General features: G+C 41.3%; 1 protein-coding gene across 1 annotated transcript in view; it reads left to right on the top strand.

Moving 5' to 3' along the window:
* The window catches only part of LRFN2 (leucine rich repeat and fibronectin type III domain containing 2), a 59,093-nt gene extending 34,845 nt beyond the window's left edge, over positions 1-24,248 (top strand). Inside the window, exon 2 of the mRNA XM_005523398.1 lies at positions 23,330-24,248. Within this exon, the coding sequence (XP_005523455.1) occupies positions 23,330-24,248 (919 nt within the window). The remainder of the gene's footprint in view (positions 1-23,329) is intronic.
* The last annotated feature ends 928 nt before the right edge of the window (positions 24,249-25,176 follow it).

Here is a 25,176-nt window from a genome sequence, read left to right as displayed (position 1 = left end):
CAGTGTTGCCCGCTTTGCTGCTTCTCCTGCTGTTGTGTATATGTCTGTGTGAAGGCCTCAAGCATTGCAAAGCTAGCAGGGCTTCAGGTAAGAGATTGCAAGAGCAGATTTCTTTTAAGAAATAATCACAGGCTTAGTGCAGTGGTACAGATTAAACCAGGTTTAGTGAGCACAAACTCAGCCTTAAAATGATTGCTGGTCACTGAAGGAATTATTAAGACACAGTGTGCTTGCGGCTGGGTGAGTAGTCTCAGTACCAGACAGCTCACTAGGGCCCCTGTGCACATACCCATGACTCTACTCTGATTTAAACCAAGATGAAAATGCTGATGCCTTTGCACTTTTTCTGTGTTTTCTTTTATGGTCATATTGACCCATATACTTAAAAGTCACCTTTATCTGAGTCATCCTGCATCCATGGCAAAATTATCTTCCTCCCATTCTTAGAAGTATGCATTTCTGACATAAAAATTGCAATTTCTGCTTAGGTAAGGAGGTTGTGATCCATTCAGTTTTCCTGTCTAGGTCTGCTTCTTTAATGACTTCGTAAACTTTTGTGTGAGCAACTATAGCAGTCATTTCTCTACCAAGCTTTAAATCTGTTTTAGCCAGAAAGCCAGATTGGAGGAGTCATCTCCACCTGTATAGGATTGTCTTATAGACAAAAATGGAGCCAGGTGTTCCTTCAGCTCATGGTAGCTGTCTCTTGACTTATAGAAAGTATTTCCATTAGAGACTACTCTAGATTAATACTTTTGAATATTGGTTAAAGCTTTCTAAAATCCTCAAAGTATTTGCCTGATGCTAGTGAATGTTCACAGAAGAATCACCCTTTGCTGTCATCACATGGGTCACTGAAGATGTCCACAGCTTCTTGAGGGAGACAGGCTTTATAATCTGAGAAGTTTGCTTTGGGATAAAATATTATGCTAACACCTTCTCTCTCAAACTGAGAGCAGTGTAGAAATTTGTAACTTCAAAAATATTTGTAACTTCAAAAATATCTTCCTATTATTATGTTGCTCTCTTCAGAGGCAAAAACTTGTTTTATAATGTCACATAGAAATTATGAATGCAGAAAGGAGGAAAACTTCAAAACTTCTGTACGTTTGATTTTGAACCTTATAAAACTTGTCCCTGAAAGCAGAGCAAATCCAAGTTTGCTAAGCAATACGTAAAAGGCCAGTTGTACTGGGAGTGGGCTTTCCAGTTTCGAGGAATCATGCAGTTGGCAGAGAAATGGTGAACATGAGTAGTCTCAGAAAGAAAATCTATCATCTCTTAAATTCTCTGTTGCGGACAGTGTGATAAGTGATGCATACAGATACACTCCTACAAAATAACCCTTTTTTAGGCTCCACCATATGTTCAGGAGCAGCAGTCACATTTGTCTTCATGCTGGAGGGAGGGTGGAGTGATGCATTCGATAGCAAGGTAAAAAAAAATTCCACATAGCAGTGGCATCAGAAATATGACTATGAAAGTTCTGGGACACTTTAGAGAATAAAGAGACCGGTATTTGCCAACAAACCCAGCATGCACATGAGGAAAAAAGAGACCTGAGTGAAATCTGTATCAGGCTACCATATATTTACACTAGGGAGTGAGAAATTATGCAGGTGTTTATAGAAACTTTTCATTCACCTTTTCTATGGTACTGCAAAATGTTGCCAGCATAGTCATTAAAGACCTACTCATTTTCTGAAACATGGTTATGAATTTTAGTCATGACAGAATAAATTTTTTTCTACTGCTGAAGAAATTAAACCAATTAAGCATTCTTCAATATTTCATTGAAATTTAATCACAATGAGTCAGAGCTTTATCTTCATTAGGTACATAGCCACATGAATTTAGGCTCAGACTCATTTTTGATTTGTAGCTTATAGTCAGGTTATTGTGGAAGAGAAAAACACATGCTTTGTGAGGAATCATTTGGCTCTGTCTGGAGTTTCTGTTGTCTGTGGTAAGTTAATTTTAGTCTGCCTATGAGTCATATTAGATAGTAAATTCTAAGAGTTGTGTAAAAGCTGATAGCTCATAGAAGTTTTCTGCAGTGCCACAGTTATCTCCACTTCATCTCTTAATGCAGCCCTTTCCAACCACCAAGTAATGATTTTTGGCACTGTCACAATGATTTTTAGCATTGTCATAGTAGAGTCATTATCAATAGCATTAATATCAAATATCAATAAAATATTCATGCTTGAACATGGGGGGGATGATACAAATACACACCTGCAAAGACAGAGTGAACACAGCAGGGAAATGACTACACCCTAAATGCTGGGTTTGAAAGCAATCTTAAAGTGAATGAAAAGCCCTTGAGGCACTTGGACACAGGATTTTTTACGTCTCTACTATCTCCTGAGGCAGGTACAATGGATGAAAGAGAAGTGTGCACTGTGGAAACAAAGGCAGCTCCCAAGCAGACTTTCTGCACCAAAGACAGCTCTTATTAGACCATTCCCACTTTGTTTCTTTTACTATATATATGAAAGATATGTGGGGGGTTCCTTTGACAGGCAGTGGGTACTGGCTACATACTCCCATTTTGTACAGTCAGAGCTGCTCATCGGCAGGTTTGCAGCTTCCTTTCTTCTGTGGGTGACTGTCCTTCCATCATTTTGGTGAGACAGAGAAATAAGGAAGGAAATTAAACTTAAAAAAAATTTAAAATCTCTACAAAGCTGGCTGACTTCCCCAGCAAGAAAGTAGGAAAGGCTATCTCATCCGTCAAGATGCTCATCTGGCCCTTATTCTCTCTTCACGCCAAAGACAGACACTGTGCCTTGCCGGAGTCCTGCCACAGACTGATGGTTCTGCCTATCCTAATTCCACATGTCATCGGATTGGCTGGGTGTGACCTAGGAAGGGGCCTGAAACAGCATTTAGGGAGGTGAACTCAGAGCCCAGCACCTGTGTATCAAGTGGTACAGAAGCAAGTTTAGGACTCCCTTTAACCCAGCCCACTGCAGACAAGCCAAAATCGGCAATTCTGCTAATGAAGCACAGCTTTGCAGTACTTTGTACGGGAGTAAAATTTCCTTATTCTCATGTTCCTACACTCTGAGCTGCACTCTGGTACGTCAAGGTAACCATTTATTGACAAAAGAAGGGAAAATGCTTTCCAGAGTGCAATATAATTTTTTCTTTAATCACTGCAGATCTAAGAAATCTTCCAGCACATACAGTGGTTACAGAGGATCATGTTAAAATTTCCTCTTTAGGTTTACATTGGCTATTAGAAAAGTTGAATCAAATGCTGATTTCTATACTGGTAATACTCATGACTCACATAAATGTATGAGAAAACAGACTCCTATAACTAATACACCCTGGAATGCAGTGCTGGCTGTGTTCTCCAAAGAAGCCTGAAATCTTATATTTCTTTGTAGTGATTTTTAAAAGTATTTATTGTGCCTCTTTTCTAGGAATGAGTCTGACCTTTGACTTCTTAGTCTTTTTGAAGGGATCACACTAAGGTTTTGATGTTGCTTGGTATAATGAATCAATGTTCAGCTCAACCTTTTTGTTCCTAAATATCAATGAACATTTGGCAAATTTCTACTACTGTTCATTTTGACAGGATGAGGATGAGAACAGCATTCCCTTGTCTGATAGGTAGAGGTGACTAATGATTCTGTACTCTTCAAGCAGGCAAAAGTTGTGCATTTAGTACCATTGTGCATTTGATTTGCATTTTATTCCATGCTCTTTTTTAGGTCTCAGGGCAATTTTTGCGTGTTCTACTTATTTAAGCTATCTTGAGTTACAGCAGGAAAGCTCAGAGAAGATTTTACAGTGTGAAAATTTTGAGTTTTTCAGTTTTTACCTGTGGTAGCCAGGCCAGGTCCATTGATCTGACCTGGGGAGCCATGACTTTCCCAGAGAGAGCAGTCCCACAAGAGACAGCCTTCAGGGGGGGTCTCTGGCAATCCCTGGCCACCAGGTAACCTCAGCAAGGGGCAGCCTGTGGCTGCAAGTGATTTCAGCTGAGTGATTTCAGCTCAGTGATTTCCAGCTCTGCTTGCAAGGTTATCCCAGGCTGACTCAGAGATAGAGACAGGAGCATCGTGTGGCAATTCCACAGAGATGGCCTTTATTGTCCAGCAGCTCTGTGAAGGGTAGCCAGGGGCAGCACCTCCCTGCTGAACTGGGCAGAAGCTGGGGTTTTTATGGGGGAAACGAGGGTGGTATGAGGGGAGAAAACCAATGGATCAGCATAGTCACCAAAACATGGTGGGATAGCTCACCATGACAAGAGAGGATGGTCCCATCAAAGGGGTATCTGGTTGAGATAAGCTTATCACAGCTCCCTCAGGGCACATCCCTCCAAGGGAAAACCTTGGCAGGCTGACCTGCTTTCACATTTACCCTTGAAGCTCTCCAAAGCAGAGCAATCTTTCAGTCTCTTCCTTCATTATTCTTTGAATGTTTTTCAAGCAAAGAAAAATCTGTTTTTTCATTTCCATTTCAACAGTACAGAACACTATAATACATTACTTCACAGCATTTATAGTTTTTCAGTAAAATTATTCGTAAGTTGCTTTTCATTGTCTGTAACGACCTCATATGGATGCCTATAACAAGTAAAAGCTTTTGTTCTTCTGGTAAACAATGAAATATACATGTCTGCAAAAACCTCCAGGTATGATGACTAGCAATTAATCATGGTAAAGGAATAATAAATCTAGTAGATCTGGACATTGTGGTATCAACACACTTTATGCCATACCTATCATTTGTTGTATTTGGGGATTTTGTGTGAACAAATTAACTTGTTGGTCACCTGCTCACTGTCTGAGTCTATTTGACCTTAAAACCATATTCAGTAATTTAAGCCATAAGTGGGTAAATCTCAGGAGCCAGGTAAAACTTTAATCAATTGGTGAAATTGAAACATAAGAAGAAATTCTGCTCTCTTCTTAATGTTACACATCAAACCTAAAGAGAACAATTTAGGTTCCCTTAAATAAAAAGAAGATACCAAATTTGAGCAGTCCTATGTTTATAAACTCATTTAATATTCAACTTTATTAAAGAGTAGGATTTGTTTCCCTTTCTGGTACTTAAAAATCTACTGCATACTTCCAGTGAGTGAGAACTAATTTGAGGATGGCCAAATATATATGTGCAAAGTATATAGCTGATACCTGGAAGAGAGACAAATCCAATAAACACTGCTCAAGCTTTCCTCTTTCCAGTGAGCTCACTAATGGGATGCATAGCATTCTGGACTACTGATATTTACTAGGCTGCTAGTAGTCTGCTTTTAGACTCCTAATTGTGGAGAGATTGTAAAATATAAATAAATAGTAGACTACTTTTTACTAAATTTTGTTCACGTACCAGAAATCTGTGGCACTTATCTAAGATCCTTTATCAGAGAAATTTATTGCTAAATGATAAAACATATTTCTAGGCAATAACATCATGTTAATATTTGAAGCTATAACTGACTTCTCATTTTCTTTCTCCTGGGGTCATTATAAACTAAAACTTGTTTTCTTGCTGGATAGGTTTTACTTTCCTTTACAGTAATAGATTTGTCCCTCTTCATGCAGTATACTTTTAGTCCAGGCTCAGCTTTGAAAGAAGCAGGGTGTCTCTGGTTGGTGAGGAAAGCTTTTGTCTAATTTTGGTATCACAAACTGAAAGGATGCTACTGTGTTCTATTCTTCTGTAGAGCATTTCAAAATTCAATATCTCCACATCTTTCTAGGCTATCCGGTCGTTCTAGCCTTCCTTTTCCTTTGCTTTATGGGCAATACCCAGAAAATGACAAAATGTCAAACCTCTGCTTTAGGAAATGCCTTCATTACATATTTGCTCTTTTTCTTGTTTATTTTCTGCTTTTTTTCTCCTCTTAGGAAACAATATTTTCTGAGCATTAGTGATATTTGCACCCCTTGTTCTCATTCTGCATATGAAAAAAAAATTCCCAAATGTTACTGCAAAAGTCACATTGAATCATTTTCTTTACCTTGTGCACGCTTCATAGAAATTTTTGTTCCAGAATATTTTCTCTCTCTTCTAGCTCAGAATCTAGAAGCTTGATGATTACTTTGCTTATATGTTTTTCAAAAAGTTTCCTCAGTTTATAAGAAGCAAACAATTCTTCTGTATCCTTTTTACATAGTAAAAGGTATTTCCAATGTTTGCTAATTGAGTAGAGCATTTGCCAGAGAGGTTCTTTAAACATAGATAAGCTATGACTGTGTCTTTGGTGAGTTGATAGATACTCTTTTAGCTCATTTTTCAAGAATTGGTTAATGCAATTCTCCCTTTCTCTCCCCTGGGAGTTAAACTATTTTTTTAACCTTCATGATAAGAGAGACACTTGAGATTCTGGTAGATAACCATTTCTTATCTCTTGAGACTATCCACAGCAAGTTCAATCACTGAGGCTGGAAAACACTTGAATTATATCTGTTTAAACTTTTTAATAAACTGTGTCGTAAACTAATGCTGAGACACTCTTCTGTACAAACTGATGTATCAGTGTATATAGTTTCTATGGGTATTGATGCCCATTTCATTTCATTTCATGATTCTTTCTTTTGGTTGGAATAATTAGAATAGTCGTGTCAGCTGTTAGCTGACTCCATACTTCTCTTACCAGTGCACAAGATTTTTTTGACAGAAGAACTTGAAACAGCATGTTGGAGTTTGCTTTGGCCAGCCAATTACAAAATACAGGCAAACATAACTTCAGGCGGTGTCTGGAGTTTTTGTCATTCCAGCACGACCTTCTGGACATAAAATTATCCTGTGTGGGACGACACCAAGTTTCTACAGGACATGTGAGTTTCAACCTGGCATAAGTGCTCCGAGTTGCAAGAATGGACAAAATTGCTAGTAAGTCGCTGAGGATCCTGTTCACCTTATTTCACATGAGCTCTCACAGAAAAAGGGAGTGGACATCAGTTAACCACTATAGGATCGCTTCATTATAATTTACACAGAGTTCACTGCCTGGAAATAAGTGGAAAACCCCACTTGGAACTCTCAAGAAAGGACAGCATATGGCTGAATATGACATCTGTGTTCTGCCAGGAAAATAGCAGATTCTCTTTTCCAAATTAATTTCATTTGAGTTTCTAAATGTGCTCATTACTTTTAATGTTGCTTCTGGTAACCTCTGCTGGTATGGAAGGATGACCTTTCCTGATGTAACTGTCCCAACACTGAAAAAAAAATATTCACAATTACTTCGGTCAGAGAGAATAACCATGACCCTTCAGCCAAGTGTATCAGCCGTTTGTCTGTAAAAACCTGGTAAAAGTGTGTCCCACATCCCAAATTCTGTTTAATGACTTGAACCTGTCTTTCATGGAAAACTTTTACCTCTCCCTGTGGAGAAAGACCGGTCCTCTGACAGGCCTCTTCTCTGGAGATCTGCCCCCTAAGATAAGACAAAACTGCCTAGTCACAGTGACTAAGTTATGGACCCCTTCCTGCTTCAGGACCCCATGTTATCTCCCTGTTAACTATTGATCATCTTATCCCAGTCTCAGGTCATTGGTCCCTTTCCCAATTCTCCCTTTCCCTATAAAAACCCCAACTTTTGCCCAGTTCAGTGGTAGATAATCACTGCCCCCCTTCGCTGAAGCCTCCATTAAAGAACTCCCGTGGAACACCACAAGAGTCTTCCATCTCTTGTCTACGTGTGGCTAGGGTAACCCCTGAATGGAACTTCTGAATGGAGCTGGCTGGGCTGATCACAAGAGCAGAAATCACTTCTAAAAGAGCTGATCACTTGAAGCCTCAGGCCATGGTCCTAAGGGTTATCCCTGTCTGGAAACTGCCTGGAACGCCCCGGACAGCAGCTCTTTCTCGATACGACTATCCGGGATCATTGCTGGCAGAGCTAGGGGTCGGACAGACCCTTAGACCCAGCCGCAACAGAGTGGCGCACCAAACTCCACGTTGTACCCTTGAAACCACCTGGGTTGTGGGAAAGGGCGGTGTCCCGCAGAGCACAGCCTCGAGACTGAACCGCCGTTTGGATCGTCACCCCTCTGAAGACACCCTCTGTGTTCTAACAGAGATTGTCCAATGAGGCAGTTCCAACACCCTTGCACTCACCGCCTGGGAGAAAAAACCCTGAGGACTGGAACAAAAGCTGAGCACCCACCCAGCAGCTTTATTTTGACCCAACCAGCTGAGAGTTTTAAGTTAACTCAGCCTTTTTGTGCACATTACTTTATTTCCCTGGGTCTTTTGGAAGTTTTTTTCTCTTTTTTCTGGGCTGGGACCTGGACTACCAGTATGGGGTTAGAACTAGGAAAGTTTCAGTGATCCCATACTGAGAGAGACCTATATTCCCATATTCTACAAATCCTATCTGCTAACAGTATCTCTAAAGGAAATCTTTCTAAAACAAACCTGAAAGCATTTATTCACTGGCTTTCTAAGCATTTTCCTGATTCTAATGGGGACTCTATCTGTCTCAACTCCTTCTGGGATAGTGTAGGGATCAAGTTCTATGCCTGCCAAGCTAACGGAGATTTTTCAGTCACACGTTTTATAGCCTTATTTCACATTATAACTTAAACTGTAGGGAAAAAAAGCCCGCACTCCCGGCAGCTGTACAGTGGTGGTGTGGTGGGGCACCACCCCCACTGGGAGAGTGCACAGCGCCCAACATGTACGCAGCCCTGCCGCCGACGCCTGCGGCTGCCCCGATCCCTCCCGTAGCTCCCCCGGCCCTTCCATGGCTTTCTTCCGCCCCCCCCCACCCCCCCCGGTGTTTTTCTTCCCCCCACAGCTCCTGCCCCCCACCGCAGCTCCTGCCGCCACAGGCACAGCTTCTGCTGTTGTACCGCCACAAAACCCGGCACCCCTGAGACCTGCGCCTGCCACACAGCTGGAGGCGCCAGGACCGCCGCTCCACCGCAGCTTTCCTGCAGCCGGGCTGCGCCCCGCCGGTTCCCCGATGCCCCACTACCAGCACCCTTGGTGCACTCAACGAGGCATCGCAGAGATGCATGCCATGCATTCTGTACTGATGATGACAGCAACAGCAACACAACTGACTCTGATTCAGATGAAAGTGACCCCTGAACAAATCAAATTCAAGCCACTCAGGCAGGGGAACGGGAATTAGCTCAAAACATACCTGTCTTTCCAGTAACTTATAAAAAAGGCATGGTGCAATGAACAGAACAGTGTGGCAGCCTATTATTAACAAAGAACTCGTAGACCCTCTCAAAATAGCCAAAGAACATGGACAAGGAACACATCTTCTTAGGAATTGCCTAGAGGTCATTTTCTCTGCACATACCTTAGTACCACACGATGTTAAAAATATTGCTCAATGCCTTCTTTCCCCTGCTGAATATATGCTATGGAAAAGACATTGGAAAAAACAGTTAAAAACATTATCTGACAAATATTCTAAAGATGCAAATATGCAAAATTTTACTGTTGAACACCTACTTGGAGAAAATTACCTACAAAACCCCTTAGAACAAGCTAACACCTTACCTGAGGAAACACTGCAAGACATAGCTATTGCAGCAAAAACATCATTGCTCCTCACTCCAGATGACTCTACTCCCACCTTACATTTTGCTAATATCAAACAAGGGGTAGATGTAAGTTTTATCAAATTTGTGGATTAAGGATGACTTGGAAAAACAGAGAGTACAGAGGCACAAGAAGAACTTCTGAGTAAACTAGCTATAAAGAATTCTAATGAATAATGTAAAACTATTCTGAGGGCTTTACCCTTGGACACAGAACCTATCATTGTACAAATGGTGGAAAGCTGCACACGCCGTTTGTCCACTGAAAACACAGTTGCCCAGGCAGTTGCTAAAGGCATCGCTGAAGAGGTTTCTGGAGCATTTGCAGTGGTAACCTCCAAAGATAATGCTCAGTGTTTCAACTGTGGGGAATTCAGACACTTTGTAAAAGGACTATCCAGAGAGGTCACCCACCCAAGACCCCCACACTGGCTACCAAAGGCCTCAGAGACAGCAGTGATACCAGCAGTATTCGGGAAACTCCCAGAGCAGCATGGTGAGGCCCCACGTGCAGACAAGAAATCAAAAGCCATCTTGCTCCATCCCAACTGTGAGGTTCACATCGGACAGCCAGGACCAGGAAGATGGGAAGCATCACAGCGCATCATCCTGGGAGATGCCAAGCTACATGAGAAAGATCCAAGACACAGAACAATACTGATGGGAACCCGGCACCAGCTGGTAACTGCACTGTGCGTTGACTTTACAGATGAAAGTGTTTACCATGTTCCCACAGCAAAGCATGGACCGAAAGATGGTCCCTGGGACATCCTAATTGTAGGTGACACTTTCCATGGTCCAAGGAAAATTTTTGTTTTTCCAGAAGTACAAACAATGTAACCTGGACAAGAAATCTTTGTCCAGCTGTGCTGCACGGATGTACCCTTTTATCTTTCACAAGGAACTCCGATTGCACAAGCCTTTCTACTCCCACTGAACAACTTATAATGGCTTCCCCTCAACCCCACAATAATGTGGGCACAGACTGTGGGCTCAAATAAGCCATCGAGTATGGCCTATTCTGTAAGGGGAAGAAGATCTACCGACCAGGGATGCTGGACGCCGGTACAGACATGACCATCGTGGCCAGTTCAGAGTGGCCAGCAAATTGGGAGCTGCAGCCAGTAGCAGGCATGATTTCAGGGATTGGTGGAGCCACAGTGTCTATGCTCAGCAAGCAGAATGTCATCATCAAAGGATCTGAAGGCAAGATGGCAACCATCCAGCCCTTTGTGGTAAGGGCTCCCATCACCCTATGGGAGGGCATCTTATAGCCCAATGGGGGGCTTCCTTCCATATTCCCAGCTGGAATTTCTGATTGGAGCCACTGAGGACTGCACACTGCCATCTACCCCTTGCCTCACCTGTAAACGTGAGGACCCAGTCTGGGTCGAGCAATGGCCCCTCTCAAAGGTAAAATTGCACACACTACAGGACCTAGTTGAAGAGAAGCTTGCCAAAGGCCACATCATCGAAACCACCAGCTCCTGGAATTCTCCAGTCTTTGTGCTGAAAAAGCCTGGAAAGGACAGATGGAGACTCCTCCACGGTCTTCTCAAAATCAACGAAGTCATTGAGGACATGGGTCCCCTCTAGCCTGGCCTGCCCTCACCATCGATGCTGCCTGAAGACTGGACACTTGCCATCATAGATATTAAAGACTGTTTCTTCAGCATCCCACTGCACCCCCAAGGTGCCCCCTGCTTTGCCTTCTCCGTCCCCTCTCTTAACAGAGAGGCTCCACTCAAAAGATATCATTAGCTTTATCTTCCTCAAGGCCTCAAGAACAGCCCAACTATATGCCAGTGGTATGTCATTCACATCCTGTCTCCCCATCTGGAAACAATTCCCAGATGCAGTCATCCACCACTGTATGGATGATACCCTGGTCTGTGCATCAGGAAAGACTTACTTGGACAAAGCAGTTAAAAAGACCATTGAAACCATAGAGAAAGCAGGATTTGAAATTTGTGAGGACAACATGCAGTACACCAGCCCATGGACTTATCTCGGACTCCAAATTTGTGAAAGAACCATCGTACCCCAGCAGCTTGCCAACTGAGATGACCCAAAGGCCCTGAGAGACTTACACAGTTTATGTGGGTCCATCAGCTGGATCTTGTCCCGTAATTGGAATTACAACAGAGGACCTCGGTCCCCTGTACCATCTTCTCCATGGCAGTGGAGACCTGGACTCTTCATGCACTCTTACACCAGAAGTCCAAGATACCATCACCAAAGTCCAAGAAGCCCTGTCTTCACACCAAGCCCATCGCTTCAAGCCCAGCCTGCTTTTCCAGTTTGTGATTTTGGGAAAGACCCCCTGTTTCCATGGATTGATTTTCCAGTGGGACCCTCTGTTCATAGTTGAATGGATCTTTACAAACAACCAGCCTACAAAGAAATTTAGCCTTTCAAGAAATCATGGCGCATCTAATTAAAAAAGCCAGGACTCACCTCCGCTGTCTTGCAGGGTGTGAGTTCACATGCATATACCTACCACTGACTAATGGAGACCTGGAGCATTTGCTCCAGACTAATGAAAAACTCCAGTTCGCCCTGGGTAACTATACAGGACAAATTTCCATCCATATACCAAAACACAAACTTTTTAATGTGGCCTTTAATTTAACCCCAAAATTAGTCCAAAGCAGGACACCTCTCAAAGCTCTAACCATTTTTACAGATGGCTCAGGGTCATCTCACAAGTCTGTAATGATCTGGAAAGACCCCCAAGACTCAAAAGTGGGATCTGATGTCCAAATGGTGGAAGGATCCCCACAGATAGCTGAGTTAGCAGCCGTTGTCAGAGCCCTTGAGAAATTCAAAGATGAACCCTTTAATTTGGTCACAGATTCAGCTTATGTTGATGGTATAGCTATGAGGGCAGAACATGCTTTTCTCAAGAATGTTTCCAATCCAAAATTACACCAGTTGATTTCTGCATTAACGTGTTTAATATCCCACAGGAAGCAACCTTACCATATTATGCATGTGAGGCCATAACTACCAGGTGCCATCACAGAAGGGAACAAGAAGGCAGATGCATTGGTCCTGTCAATGGAAACTGCTAATGTCCCTGACATCTTTGCTCAGGCAAGGTTGTCACATGCATTTTATCATCAAAACGTGCCCACCCTGATCAGAATGTTCAAGCTCTTGAAATATCAAGCAAATGCTATTATTGCAACATGCCTGAACTGCCAAAATTACCAGATACCATCTATGGGTACCGGAGTCAATCCCCAAGGCCTAAATAGCTGTCAGTTCTGGCAGACTGCCATGACTCATTTCCCACCTTTTGGAAGGTCTAAACATGTGCATGTGTCAGTCAACACGTTTTCTGGAGCAGTATTTGCATCAGCTCACATAGGAGAGAGTGCCACTCAAACCATCAAGCATTTTCTTCTTTGCCACTCTGGGAGTCCCAAAAAACATCAAAAGAGACAATGGACCTGCCTATGCCTCTCATAGGCTAAAAGAGTTCTTCAGTGAGTGGGGCATAGAACACAATAGAGGCATACCTGCAAATCCCACAGGACAATCCATCATAGAAAGAACTCATCAAACCCTTAAAAGAGTCCTCCATCAACAACGGAGAGAAGCAGAAATTACATCAAGAGATTCTGTAAAGCCCTCTACACCGTTAACTTCCTAAACTGTACAGCATCCGAGCCTGACCCTCCGATCCTTCACCATTTCTCAAATTCAGCCCAAGCTAAGCTCACTGAGGAGCCACCAGTGCTAAAAGTAAAGGACCCAGAGACACATCAGGTTTCTGGGCCTTTCCCACTGATTACATGGGGAAGGGGCTATGCCTGTGTCTCACCACCATCTGGCCCAAGATGGTTCCCAGGAAAAAACATAAAACTGTATCTAGGCACTGCAAACACTGCCCCCACGGACACTAACAAGAATTCTCCTGAGTCAAATACAAGACACCCACAAAACCAGACCAGCTCTGCATGGAGATGATGGCATCACCGAATGTCCACAAACCAGATAGAAGACTGTCCTGTCACACGGCAGCAGATAAAACAGAGAACTGAACAAGATGCTGCTGCATCAGTCAAGCCATAGGCCAGATGCAGTCTGGTCACGAATTGCTCCCTGGTTTATATGTTGTTACCCCTTTTTCCCCAAAAACCCTCATGTCCCCCTCCCTCAGCCCTTGCCAGAACCTGTCTAGAACCCTATACCTACCTCCGCCATCCTCAGTTTGTAGTAAATAGAAAAAAGGGGGGAAGGAACAGAGGAAAGGGATAAGGGAGAAAACCCTAAACCTTCCCCCTCCCACCATAAAGATAACAAATTTTGTTTATATTCTCTATCAGAAGCCCCATCCCATCCAAAGATGAAAATTACCTTCTCAGTCAATAGGGACTAATGGGATGGGTGTCATCTTTAGTTAAGGGAATTTTGTGGATTTTATTGTGTTTATTATTTTATTAGCTCTGTTCTCATGCCTTCTCTGTTGCTTCAAAAGAGCTATAGGAAGTGCCTTTTTACTAAATACAGAGAGGGGAGTTGTGGGGGAAGCCCAGTCTTCTGACAGGCCTCCTGCTGGGAGATCTGCCCCCTAAGACAAAACTGCTTAGTGACGGTGACTAAGGTGTAGACCCCTTCCTGCTTTGGGACCCCATGTTACCTCCCTGTTAACTATTGATCATCTTATCCCAGTCTCAGATCATTGGTCCCTTTCCCAGTTCTCCTCTTCCCTATAAAAACCCCAACTTTTGCCCAGTTCAGTGGTAGATAATCACTGTCCCCCTTTGCTGAAGCCTCCATTAAAGAACTCCTGTGGAACACCACATGGTCTTCCCATCTCTCATCTACGCACGGCTGGGGTAACCCATGAGTGGAGCTGTCTGGGCTGATCTCAGCTGATCACAGAGCAGAAATCACCTCTAAAAGAGCTGATCACTTGAAGCCTCTGACCACGCTCCTAAGGGTTATCCCTGTCTGGAAACTGCCTGGAACTCCCCGGACGGCAGCTCCTTCTCAAGACATCTATCCGGGATCATTGCTGGCAGAGCTGGGGATTAGACAGACCCCCAGATCCAGCTGCAACATCTCCTCATCTTTAGAAACATGGTGGCTGTAATGTGTTGCTGCCTCTGTCAGTTGCTAACTTTAAGTACTGCTGAATAATGTGAAATATACATGCTGGCTCTTTGAAACATTGCTGTGAATTATGATTTCTAACTCTACATTTACATGTAGATACAGAGTGAATTCATTAGTGTGCCTCTTCATTGTTTCCATAAATACTTTAGTTTCACATTTACTAACAGAAATATTATGTGGGCTTTCAATTACTCTGCTAATGAGCTTAAATATGTTTTAGTTAGATTTGAATTAGTGTGAGGAGTTTTTTTTTCTGAGGCAGTTAGTATAATGAGGTGAAATGTGTTCGGTGTGTTGCTGAATAGCTTGGGTGTGACTGGATTAATTGTTAGTGCTGACAAGGCTTCCTAGAGTGTGTATGCTTTCCCTCTAAAGATAGAATTGAAAGCTCAGGGTACTAAATGTCTGCTGCTGTCGTGTCCACATGAAAGAAATTATAGCACAGAACAGGGAGCCTGAAAGTCTAATTTTGTGTTGTCATACCAACATGAATCAAAATGAGATTGTCCCAGAGCAGTAGCTTGCACCTGGACAGCTGAAGTGAGCACCTTCATTGATTCAAAGAATCAGAAGATGTTTCTGGAGATGTTCATCCAAATGCCTCACCCATTGTGCCTGACTGCAGCTCCCTGTGGTTTGCAAGAATCTTGTTGAAAATTATAAAGAAGAGAATTTTCCCTAGAACAATGGCCATGGAGGGGAGCAGAATACCTTGTATCATGGTTCCCCTTCCTCGGCCTTGTGATTTCCCCTAGAGGCCTACACTTTCCTCTCTCACCTGATAAATTACTTCAAAGTACCCCCAGGGGACATTATTCAGCAGCCTACCAAAAAAATTTATATTCTTGGAGCCAATACTTTAACATTTGGGATGTTTTGGGTTTTTTTTTACTTTCCCTTATAGCACAAGGCATATATTTAGTATTAGTATCTCTCTGTCCCACCATCTTCTGACAGGCATATAAATTGATTTTGTCTCTACCTTCTCTTCCCCATCTCCAACTCCAAAAGATCAGGAAAGAACATAAACAAATCAGGAAATAATAATGAAATAATATGTACTATGTGTTTTATTTGACAAGATAGATTCTCTGAAGGGCAGCTGGATGAATGAGTGATGATAAGTTTCAGAAGAGCAAGAAGGGATTTGTGTTTAATAATAAATGTTCCGTCTGAAGGCAAAATTATGATTGCATATCACAAAAACCCCCAAAACTTAGCAAATAAAAATGCAAGAAATTATTCATGATGGGTTGATTTAGTGTTTACTGAAAAAGTCTGGCTACATCCTGGTATTATCTGACATTTCCTTATGTTGACATGACTGACAGAAGAATTATACCCTGTTGCTAATACTAACAAACATCTCTTTTCCTAGGACACCAGAAATAAAACTGTCATTTTTTTCAAGAAGCAGGTCACAATAGGTCTCTGTCTTTCCCAGATTCTAAATTAAAAATCTTGAATCCAGTGCCAAAAGAGAAGTCTCACACAGAAATATACTTGGTACTTCTTACCTGTTTTTTTGTTTTGTTTTTTTTAAATTCCTGAGGCCTTACGATGATCTGAAGATACATATTCAAGGATTTCTTTTGAAATCTGAAGGGTCAGATCTCTAATTAATCTCTATTGTTAGCTTATTTAATTTTTAATAATGTTTTAGATTCTATTTTCATTCCATCACTACAGAAACTGGGATTTTCAGGATAAAAATACAGAAAAAAAGTTACACCAGTATATCCCATAAAATTTTCAAGCAAATCACGAAAGTTGGCAGTCAAGAAGAATGCTAAGTGTGCAACTCGAATTTGTCAATTGCATGCTCTTGCTCCCAGGCAATACATCATGTGTGACATTTTCACTTCAATTTAGATCCTTCTAATCTTCCTCTGATCTTTTTCTGCCCTTTCCTCCAGATTTCTTAATCTCTGTCCACAATCTGAGGTCTTTACACTCCTGATTCACTTCACTCTTTACAATTGTCTTGGCTTTCCTGAAAGATAAAAGATCTGAAAGATCTTCACATTTTTACATGATTTTTAGTCAATCCTTCTCTGGTATGCCCCCCACTGATACTTTCCCTCTCCCCCTTCTCCACCATCCTGCTTCTATCCTACTGCAATTGAAGGTGGACACTCTTCCTGAAATGTAGGACTCCTTCAGACCCTTCTAAAACACTCAGTGGCAAATTACCTGGAATATTTTCTTTTTCTTTTTTTCCTCCAGAAAAACATATGAAACTGGACTGAAGAAAAAACTCAAATACCTTAAAAAAGGGGACAAACTTATTAATGAAAAGAAGGATCATTTTTGGCATGAGATCTTCCCTGAAAAATGAAAATTGTTCAGATTCCAGAGTTTAACTTCTCTGGATTGATTTCTAGTTCTGTGGGTAATATTTTGCATTAAAGTGAAAGCAACTTTATCTAAGAGGAAGTTTAGGAGTGTACAGTGAGACTGATGTTTTCACAGTAAGGCTTTATTATACAGAAAAGATAGTGTGCTAATTAACTGGAATATAATTTTACAGAACAATAGCTATTTCACCCTTGCACCCCTCTTTCTCTTCCTTTTCCCTTCCTCATTACAAATTACAGTGCATAATGACACCATTGGTTAGCAGTTGCTCCATAATTATAGTCTATAACAGCTACAAAATTCACACCCTAGGAATTAAGCTTTTTTAACTTTTTTTCCCCACCTTTTCCTGATACAGCATTTAATAAATTAGCATGACTCTGTTTTGAAGTCCTAGCATTCATTTCAGAAGGAGAAATTGTATACAGGTAGTAGATAGGCCCAAACAAATATTGTGCATAGGTAGCATATAGTCCTGGGTAATACAAAAAAAAAAAAAAAAAGACTCAGAAAATCAACATAGTCTAGCATGTTACAATGAAACTGAGTCTTGGAAGTTGCAAGTACCTTCCCAAAGGAATTGCCTTGACAGGTCTCTACAAGTTATGTGATTAAAGCAGTTTTAGGCTAAAAATAGATGGTATCATATCCCTCTTTTGATGGAGAAAAGGAAGAGACTTGCCTAGCCAATTAACCTAATCTGGATTTTGTCTAATTGTCTGTTTTGCATAACCACAGTATTAACCAGCAGTTCAGTCCTGCTAATCCCCAGTGCTACTTAGAAGAAAAGAACCGTTTGTATATTACAGTGTAATCACAATATCTACTAATTTCTTCCAATACACTACAGGCCTCTTTTGAAAAGAGATTGCTGGCATTATCCCCATTTTATAAATGAGGAGCCTTACAGTACAGCAAAATGATTTCTCAGGAACTGAGAGTTACTGATAAAGTGGAGCCTGATATCAGTGAAGCTGATGAAGGAAGAATAAAACTCAATTATCCTAAATTCTCAGCACAGTTCACTCTCTGCAAGCTTCAGTGCTCACTTACATCTGGGATTATGATAGAAGTCTGCAGCAAACCTTTTTCCCCTGCATTTCTAACTAATTTATTTTCTAGTTTTCTTAATATTACCACACACCAAAGTGAATAATTACAAAATTGCTTGCTTTCTTTATGTGTGTCCACAAGGACATAACAAGGACATTTTAGTGGCAATTCAAAATAAGATTGACTTCAAATAAGAGTTCTGTCACTCTCCTTCCCTTTTTTTAAAAAAGTGTCTCATGGACTCATTTTGGAGCTTTCACAAAATGAGACACAAATCTCCATGGACTGAAGGGAATGCAATGCTTGGAAAAGCCCTGCAAACCTTCACAGCTTCATAGCTCTTCATCACACATTAACTCTCCAAGGAGCATCTGTCTACTGTTCTATTTCAGACACTTATGCCATGCCCCAATTCTGGCCATAGGACTCCTCCTCTTCCACTAACTAAAGCTATTGTACCAAGGAGTGAGAGAAGGGGGCTTTTTCCTGTAAATTGAAAAGGTCAGTTGTAAGACCCCTATCCTCATTTCATTCCTTATAGAGTCAGGATTTTCAGAGAGAAACCTTGTTAATATATGAATAGTTTTCTTTGGGATATTTTGACCTTCAGTTAGGATTCAGAAGCTAGATTAATATCAGATAACAAAATCCTGGCAGGAATATAGAGATTTGCCTGCTCCTCCTACTCCAGAGAATAAACCAAATGAGAAAGGCAGAAATTACTGTGTCTTATGTGTCTGGACAGTGAAATTTCCATAAGATTTTCAAATTTTGTCTTCACCTGGCTGGAGCTAAATTTACACTTTCACCATTGACATATTTGTGTGTTTGTTTGCTTTCCCAGTCCTCACTGCTCCAGGACTCCTTAAACTGGATAGATTTAAACCTTTCATAACCTATAATCTATAAGCAAGTCTTTTGTTAGTTGATCTCCTCCTGCACTTAGTCAACTATCACTTTATTTTTTTCCTAAAGAAAAGCTCATATCAAATTTAGATCTTTATTCCTCTTTTGTGATAAGAAGCATCTCTGCAACGTCACCCTGTGTCTTAGTTTAGGGCAAATTAGGGAGGAAAACTCTAAATGGGGATTTCCCCAGGGAAATGCCCCCTCTCCACTAACTGGTCTGGGAAAGGAAAAAAAAATTCCTTGGAGAGAAGTGGAAAAAGCTGTTTATTTAACAGAAATTGAATAATATTAAATAATAAAACTTCTCGCTGTTCGATGGGATGGCAAGTCTAGGAAGAAAAGTCCTTTTCATGTGGTGTAGCTCAGCTCGCTCAGGTTCTTATCCATTCTTTCGGCACTGGAAAAGTGCCGAGGCCCAGGCCCCGGTGGGCCAAAGGCCTGAGCTCCCGGGATCTGGCTGGGTGTTCAGTCTAGAGCAGGTTTGCACAGATCCAAGAAAAGGGAAAAAACAAAGGTCCAGGGAACTCCTCTGCCTCAGCTAGCTAAAGCTAACTAAAAGCCAGAGAGAAGCTCTGTCCCGCTGTCTGTCCGTGCTGCAGACACCACAGTCCAGGAGCGGGATGTGTGGGAGTGATGTTTTTCCTTAACACAAACTGCGCGCTTCTTCTTCCCCCTCTCTTGCTCTCAAAGCCAGTCTTAAAGGTGCGGAACTTAATATATAACATAAACCAGACGATTGGGGATACCAGTATCATAAAGTCACCCCAGGACACCCTGCCCTGAAGAGCAGGTGGACAATATCAAGCTTGTTGCTTCAAGATACTGCAACTGTTAAGCACGTTTGTTATCTGAGGGCTGGCAAGTGAACACCAGGATCTTCTGAGTTCCAAAAGCTAGTGACTTTAAAAACCTATTTTCGATCTTTAATGCACCAGATCATTGCTATCTGAAACCAACTTTCTATATTTAGATGATGAGTGGACTGAACAAAGCCTTGCAAGATCTCTGCCTAGACCCAGTTTTATTGGCCTCTCTTAGGTTTATAGCAGCCCTGTGCTATTAAGTCCCAGAGTTAAGGGCATGGTGGTCCATGATTAATGGCACTGCACACATGGAGCAGGCATGAAGAGACACCCCCTCTTAGGCAGCAAAACAAAGATTGAAGTGGCATCTTGCAGCTACCTGTATTGGGGACAGTCAAAGAAAGAGTCGTCAATATCCTAGAATAAAAATGTGACTGCATCGATTTTAGATGTGGGGAGTGTTAAGAGATGTCATCCATCAAATCTGACTGGCAGTATGTTTGGGGAGGGTAGACTGAAGCATGGAACAATGCCAAAATACTCTTAAAATTTGGCAAGTTTAAAAGAACAAGATTGCCTTCCTGCAAGATAGAAAAGAAAATCTGAAATTAATTACTTAACTCCTAGTACTCCTGAAATTGTTGTTTATTCCTATGCTTAGCTGTTCCTTAGCAGAATAATCTGAAAATTTTACAAGAGCATTTGAAGTTTATTTACAGAAACATCCAAAATTCTTCATTTTAGATGTACATCTAAGGATGAGTTATAGGAGAGTTAAATGCTTTTTCCTTAATTGGAATTGCAACTGTAACCTTTTAAAAACACATTATTAGTCCCAGTATTATCATAGATGTAGCTTCCAGGATTCATTGAATTTAGAAATGACTCAGTTTCTTTTTGAGGCTAAGATGAGGTTTTTATTATAGCCCATTTCAACACAGTTAACCTGTCCAAACTTTGGGAATCGTTATAGCCTCACTTATGTACATTCAAAAATGCATTGGCTATACATTTCTTGCCACTATTCACTACTTGCCAGTCCTTGAATTATTCTATGCAGTTACCTTACCTTGTAAACTTGTGTGTAATTATGTTTGAAGAAAACAAGTTGTAAATTACTTGGACTATCAATGTTCACTGAAATTGGGCATTAGTGTGTGAGACTGAGCAACTGTATTTCTATTTTTGTATGTTCATTTTCTTTTTAAAAAGAGCCACATCCTTACCTGAGGCCAGACTGATGGGTTGTGTAAGTGGTGAGGAAGTATAAATACAAAGATGAGCAGACGTGCAAAGCTATAAAGTGTGTAAACGCAGGTGTTTGCTGCTTGATCAGAGACAGTGATCTCTCTTGTCTCTGTTTCATCAGTGCAAAGCCAAAGGAACCACTCTAACAGATGATGTTATAGTCCTGTTTTTCCAAGAGTTATGACCCAAGTCCAAGACCCAGTTTGTATGGCTGACTACTCTTTCTGCTAACAGTGCAACTTGTTTGTAATGAGATTTTACAGTGAAATAACTTCTGAATGACTTAACAACTGCAGAATTATTTTTAGCTTTGGTCTGGGAGTGGTGGTGAAAAATGGAGTATAGCACTACACAAGGAGATAGGAAACAATTGGTGAAACTATTTAAGGGTTTAAAATGAAATGTTTGACAATCAATAGTATTCTGTTATTCCATATATCATCCGTGGTGCGTGCATACATACTTGAACAACTCAACAAAGCGCAGTCTGCTGTGGGCAGAGGTGTTTTGTTCCCAGAGCCACAGGGGGAGCAGAACAATTATAAATAGCTTGAGACCAAATATTTCAACTTTTGGAAACCATTTTAGCAACAGTATCTGGAGTGTTTCATGAGGGCTGTTTTATGACCTCTCGGCTCATTCTGAATAGCTCATCTATATCTGTGTCAAACAGCTCCATTAGGATGATAAATGTGCCTAGAATTTCAAATACAACATTGAGTAAACCTGCCAGATGATGTTTATATTCCAAGTGTCTCTCACTGATATTTCTTTTTCTTACAGATTTTTTTTTTTTCTATGTTTGTTTGCTTTTTAAAAAGGAGCCACATCCTTGCCTGTGGCCAGGCTGAAGGGTTGAGTAAGTGGTGTGAATGCATAAAAGCAAAGATGATCAGAAAGTCATCTTTGCAGTGCCTTGACGTTGCTGCTTCTCTATGCAGGTCTGTTCCCTCCCACTGCACAGAAGGTACTCTGCAGACTTGCAGTTTCTGCTAGCTGTGGCAATGATTTGAGGCTAAGGAAGCCTGGTGCTCCCACAAGGAATCTGCCTTGTTCCTGTGCCCAGGCCTTGCCATCCCAAATAGTCACACCAGCTCACTGTGTTTTAAATGCCTATAGGGCTCCCTTGTTGCTGGTGCAAAAGACCTGCAAATCTAAGGCATAATGGACTGCTTTAATTTCAGCTTTTTTTCTCTCACCCAAGCCTGTAATGTAGCAGTAATGAAAAACACGCATGGGATATCTCTTTGGTGTTATTCTTGGCTACCCACCAGGCACCAAATCTGAGATTATCCACTGTGTTCCACTAATGTGCTGCAATTTTCACCAGTTTGAAATGGGGGTAGACCATGTTTATTCCCATCTTCTAATTTTGAATGCTAGTGATGTTCTAATATTGCATGAGTTCAAATGACTGCTTAAGTTTTGTGGCAGCAAAGAATAATGTCCATAAATGTCCCAACATGGAGCACAGTTTTGGTCTAGCTATTTGGTTCTTGGAAATAGATTTATACATGAGTAGAATTTTTTATTTTAAAGAAATATTTTTATCATACTTATCTTCATACCTCTCCTCACACTTCCACAGCCCGTACTGCCAATTCCAGTTTCTTTTTCACTCACGTTGGGGAAGGTGGTTGCAGTGATAAATTTCTGGCAAACATGATGATGTATTTTTATGCAGCATTTTACTCCCACAGTGGGGAGTAGGAGGATAGGGAAAGTAAGTGGGAGAGTGGAGAAAAAAAAGAGAAATGGTTGCCTGCCTTTCATTCTCAGTCAATGAGAAAACTAAGTGTAGACCCTTGCCTTCACAAGGTAAGTAACTGCTGAAGTTAAACAGTAAATGTTCAGGCACCTGTGAGGTGATGTGACAACTGCCACATTGAGACTCAGCAAGCACAGAGGTCATTTGCATATGCAGAAAGAACTGCTCTTTGTATGCTTTTATTCTGAGTTATTTGTTCAGGTTTGAATATATTTCAGATTAGGACAGATGCAAGTGAGGAGAAAAAGAATCCGTAGTTTAATTTGGTCTGTTTTTTCTTATTCCTTTCATTGCACAGTTGAGAGCTGGCCCTCAAAACTTGCATGTTACTGAATGCTGGGATGTTGAACCCTCAGGAGCTGGGAAGCTGGAATGCTTGTTTGAATTTTATGGCTCTTAATTTTATGTCTCCTCTCTGCTAGTACTCAGAACAATTAACATCACTTTATTCTAATCTCTGTTCTCTCTTTTACTTTTGTGTCAAGAGTAACCAATTCCTTTTTGTTTTGTTTTGTTTTGTTTTTTTCAAGGATGATACCAGCTACAAACAAGGCCTTTGTTGTAACCAACCTTGTTTCTGGAACAGGCTATGACCTCTGCGTCCTGGCAATGTGGGATGACACGGCCACAACCCTTACTGCCACCAATATTGTGGGATGTGCCCAGTTCTTCACCAAAGAAGACTACCCTCAGTGCCAGTCAATACACAGTCAGTTCCTGGGTGGGACCATGATTCTGATCATTGGAGGCATCATTGTGGCAACTCTGTTGGTATTCATTGTAATTCTCATGGTCCGATATAAGGTCTGCAACAATTCCCAGGAGAAGATGTCTAATGTCAGCAACGTCTACTCACAGACAAATGGAACACAACTAGTTCAGAACGGAGTCTTGCCCCAAGTCAATCCCAAAGTGGTGGTGAGAAATGAACTTAAGGAGTTTAACTGTCAATCTGCACGGAGCAGTATCTCTTCTTCCTCCAGCTCTGCAAATAGCCATGACTGTGACAACTACAGTCTCCAAAGTGAGCAGGGCACATTGTCCAGTAAATGGAGGCCTCCTTCCCGGTCAAAACACAATATTGACCGGCTAATGGGAGCTTTTGCCTCCCTGGAACTGAAATGTCAGAAAAAGGAGGAAATGACAGACTCCAGAACTTCCACTGTGGCCCGCCACTCGGACAAAGAGCCACTGCTGGGCCAGACAGAGTCCAATATCCACAGCTTCCTCATGTTGCCCCTGGAGGGCAAAACTAAACGTAGCCATTCTTTTGACATGGGGGACTTCATCACATCTCAGTGTTGCACCTACCCAAAAAAGATAACCAACATTTGGACAAAGAGGAGCCTCTCAGTCAATGGAATGCTTTTGCAGTATGATGACAATGACCTAACAGGGGCAAAAGGGATTTTCGGGAGCTCAGAGTGGGTAATGGAAAGCACAGTGTAAATATCAGTGTCTCCCCACTTCTCCCCTCATGTGTTATAAAACATTGTTTGCTTCAGGGCCATGCACTTGGAAAGAGAGGGGAGGAAACATTTTCTGTTGCACTGGCCAAAAAGGCAAACAAGCAAGTTACAGGAATAGTAAAAGAGAAAGAGGGTCATGAAATGTGAATAGGCACATATGGTACCATTCCTGTCTGGCCGCAGCTAAATCATGTGTGAATGTTTCAAGGAATTTGCTAGTTGTATTTAACATTGCTTTCCATAAATTGCTCAGACTCTTGGTGAACCTTCACACAAGACTAAACAAGGAGGATGAAAAGGGGTTTAACAGCAGAAATTTAATTTTACAGGGTTTCTTTTTACCTTCTTTCTTTCTTTTTTTAATGGTACCTCTTTTTTTTTTTTTTTTTTTAACCACAGAAATACACTTCTGTGGATATTACTGGTGCTAGGATATATCTGGTTGTCTTTGCAAGGGATTTTCTCGAAAGTGCAGACATGGCACCCACAGGGGCAGATCAGAGTAAACTGTTCAGCATAATCTCATGGTCTTAACTGTGACATCTAGTCAAACAATATTTGTTGTTGGATGGACTTTTGGTTGGTATTCAATTATTTCTGTTCTGTTTTGATATGTTACTGCTTTTGGGTTGTTTTTTTCCCCACAAGACAAGGTATGTTTCCATGCATATTTTGGTTTTGTTTTCAGTCTCATCATATCCCCCAGATGGAAAAGAGGATATGTACAAAAGTCAAATATCTGATGTAGTGTATAACCCACTTCTAATATTATCCCTTTTTGTCCAAAGAAAAATTAAATCTAGGGACAAATAATAAAAGAAAAATATCATCCTTATTCATCCATCTTCTTCATAACCTCTTCTTGTCAATGCTCAAGGCAGATTGCAGCAGATCTTTATATCTGTAGG

The sequence above is a fragment of the Pseudopodoces humilis genome, chromosome 3 (genome assembly GCF_049639895.1).
Source record: "Pseudopodoces humilis isolate 2021_Gansu_Grassland_sample_001 chromosome 3, ASM4963989v1, whole genome shotgun sequence".
NCBI classification, from domain to species: Eukaryota; Metazoa; Chordata; class Aves; order Passeriformes; family Paridae; genus Pseudopodoces; species Pseudopodoces humilis.
The sequence above is the reverse complement of the archived record's forward strand: the minus strand, read 5'-3'. Positions and strand labels throughout refer to the sequence as shown.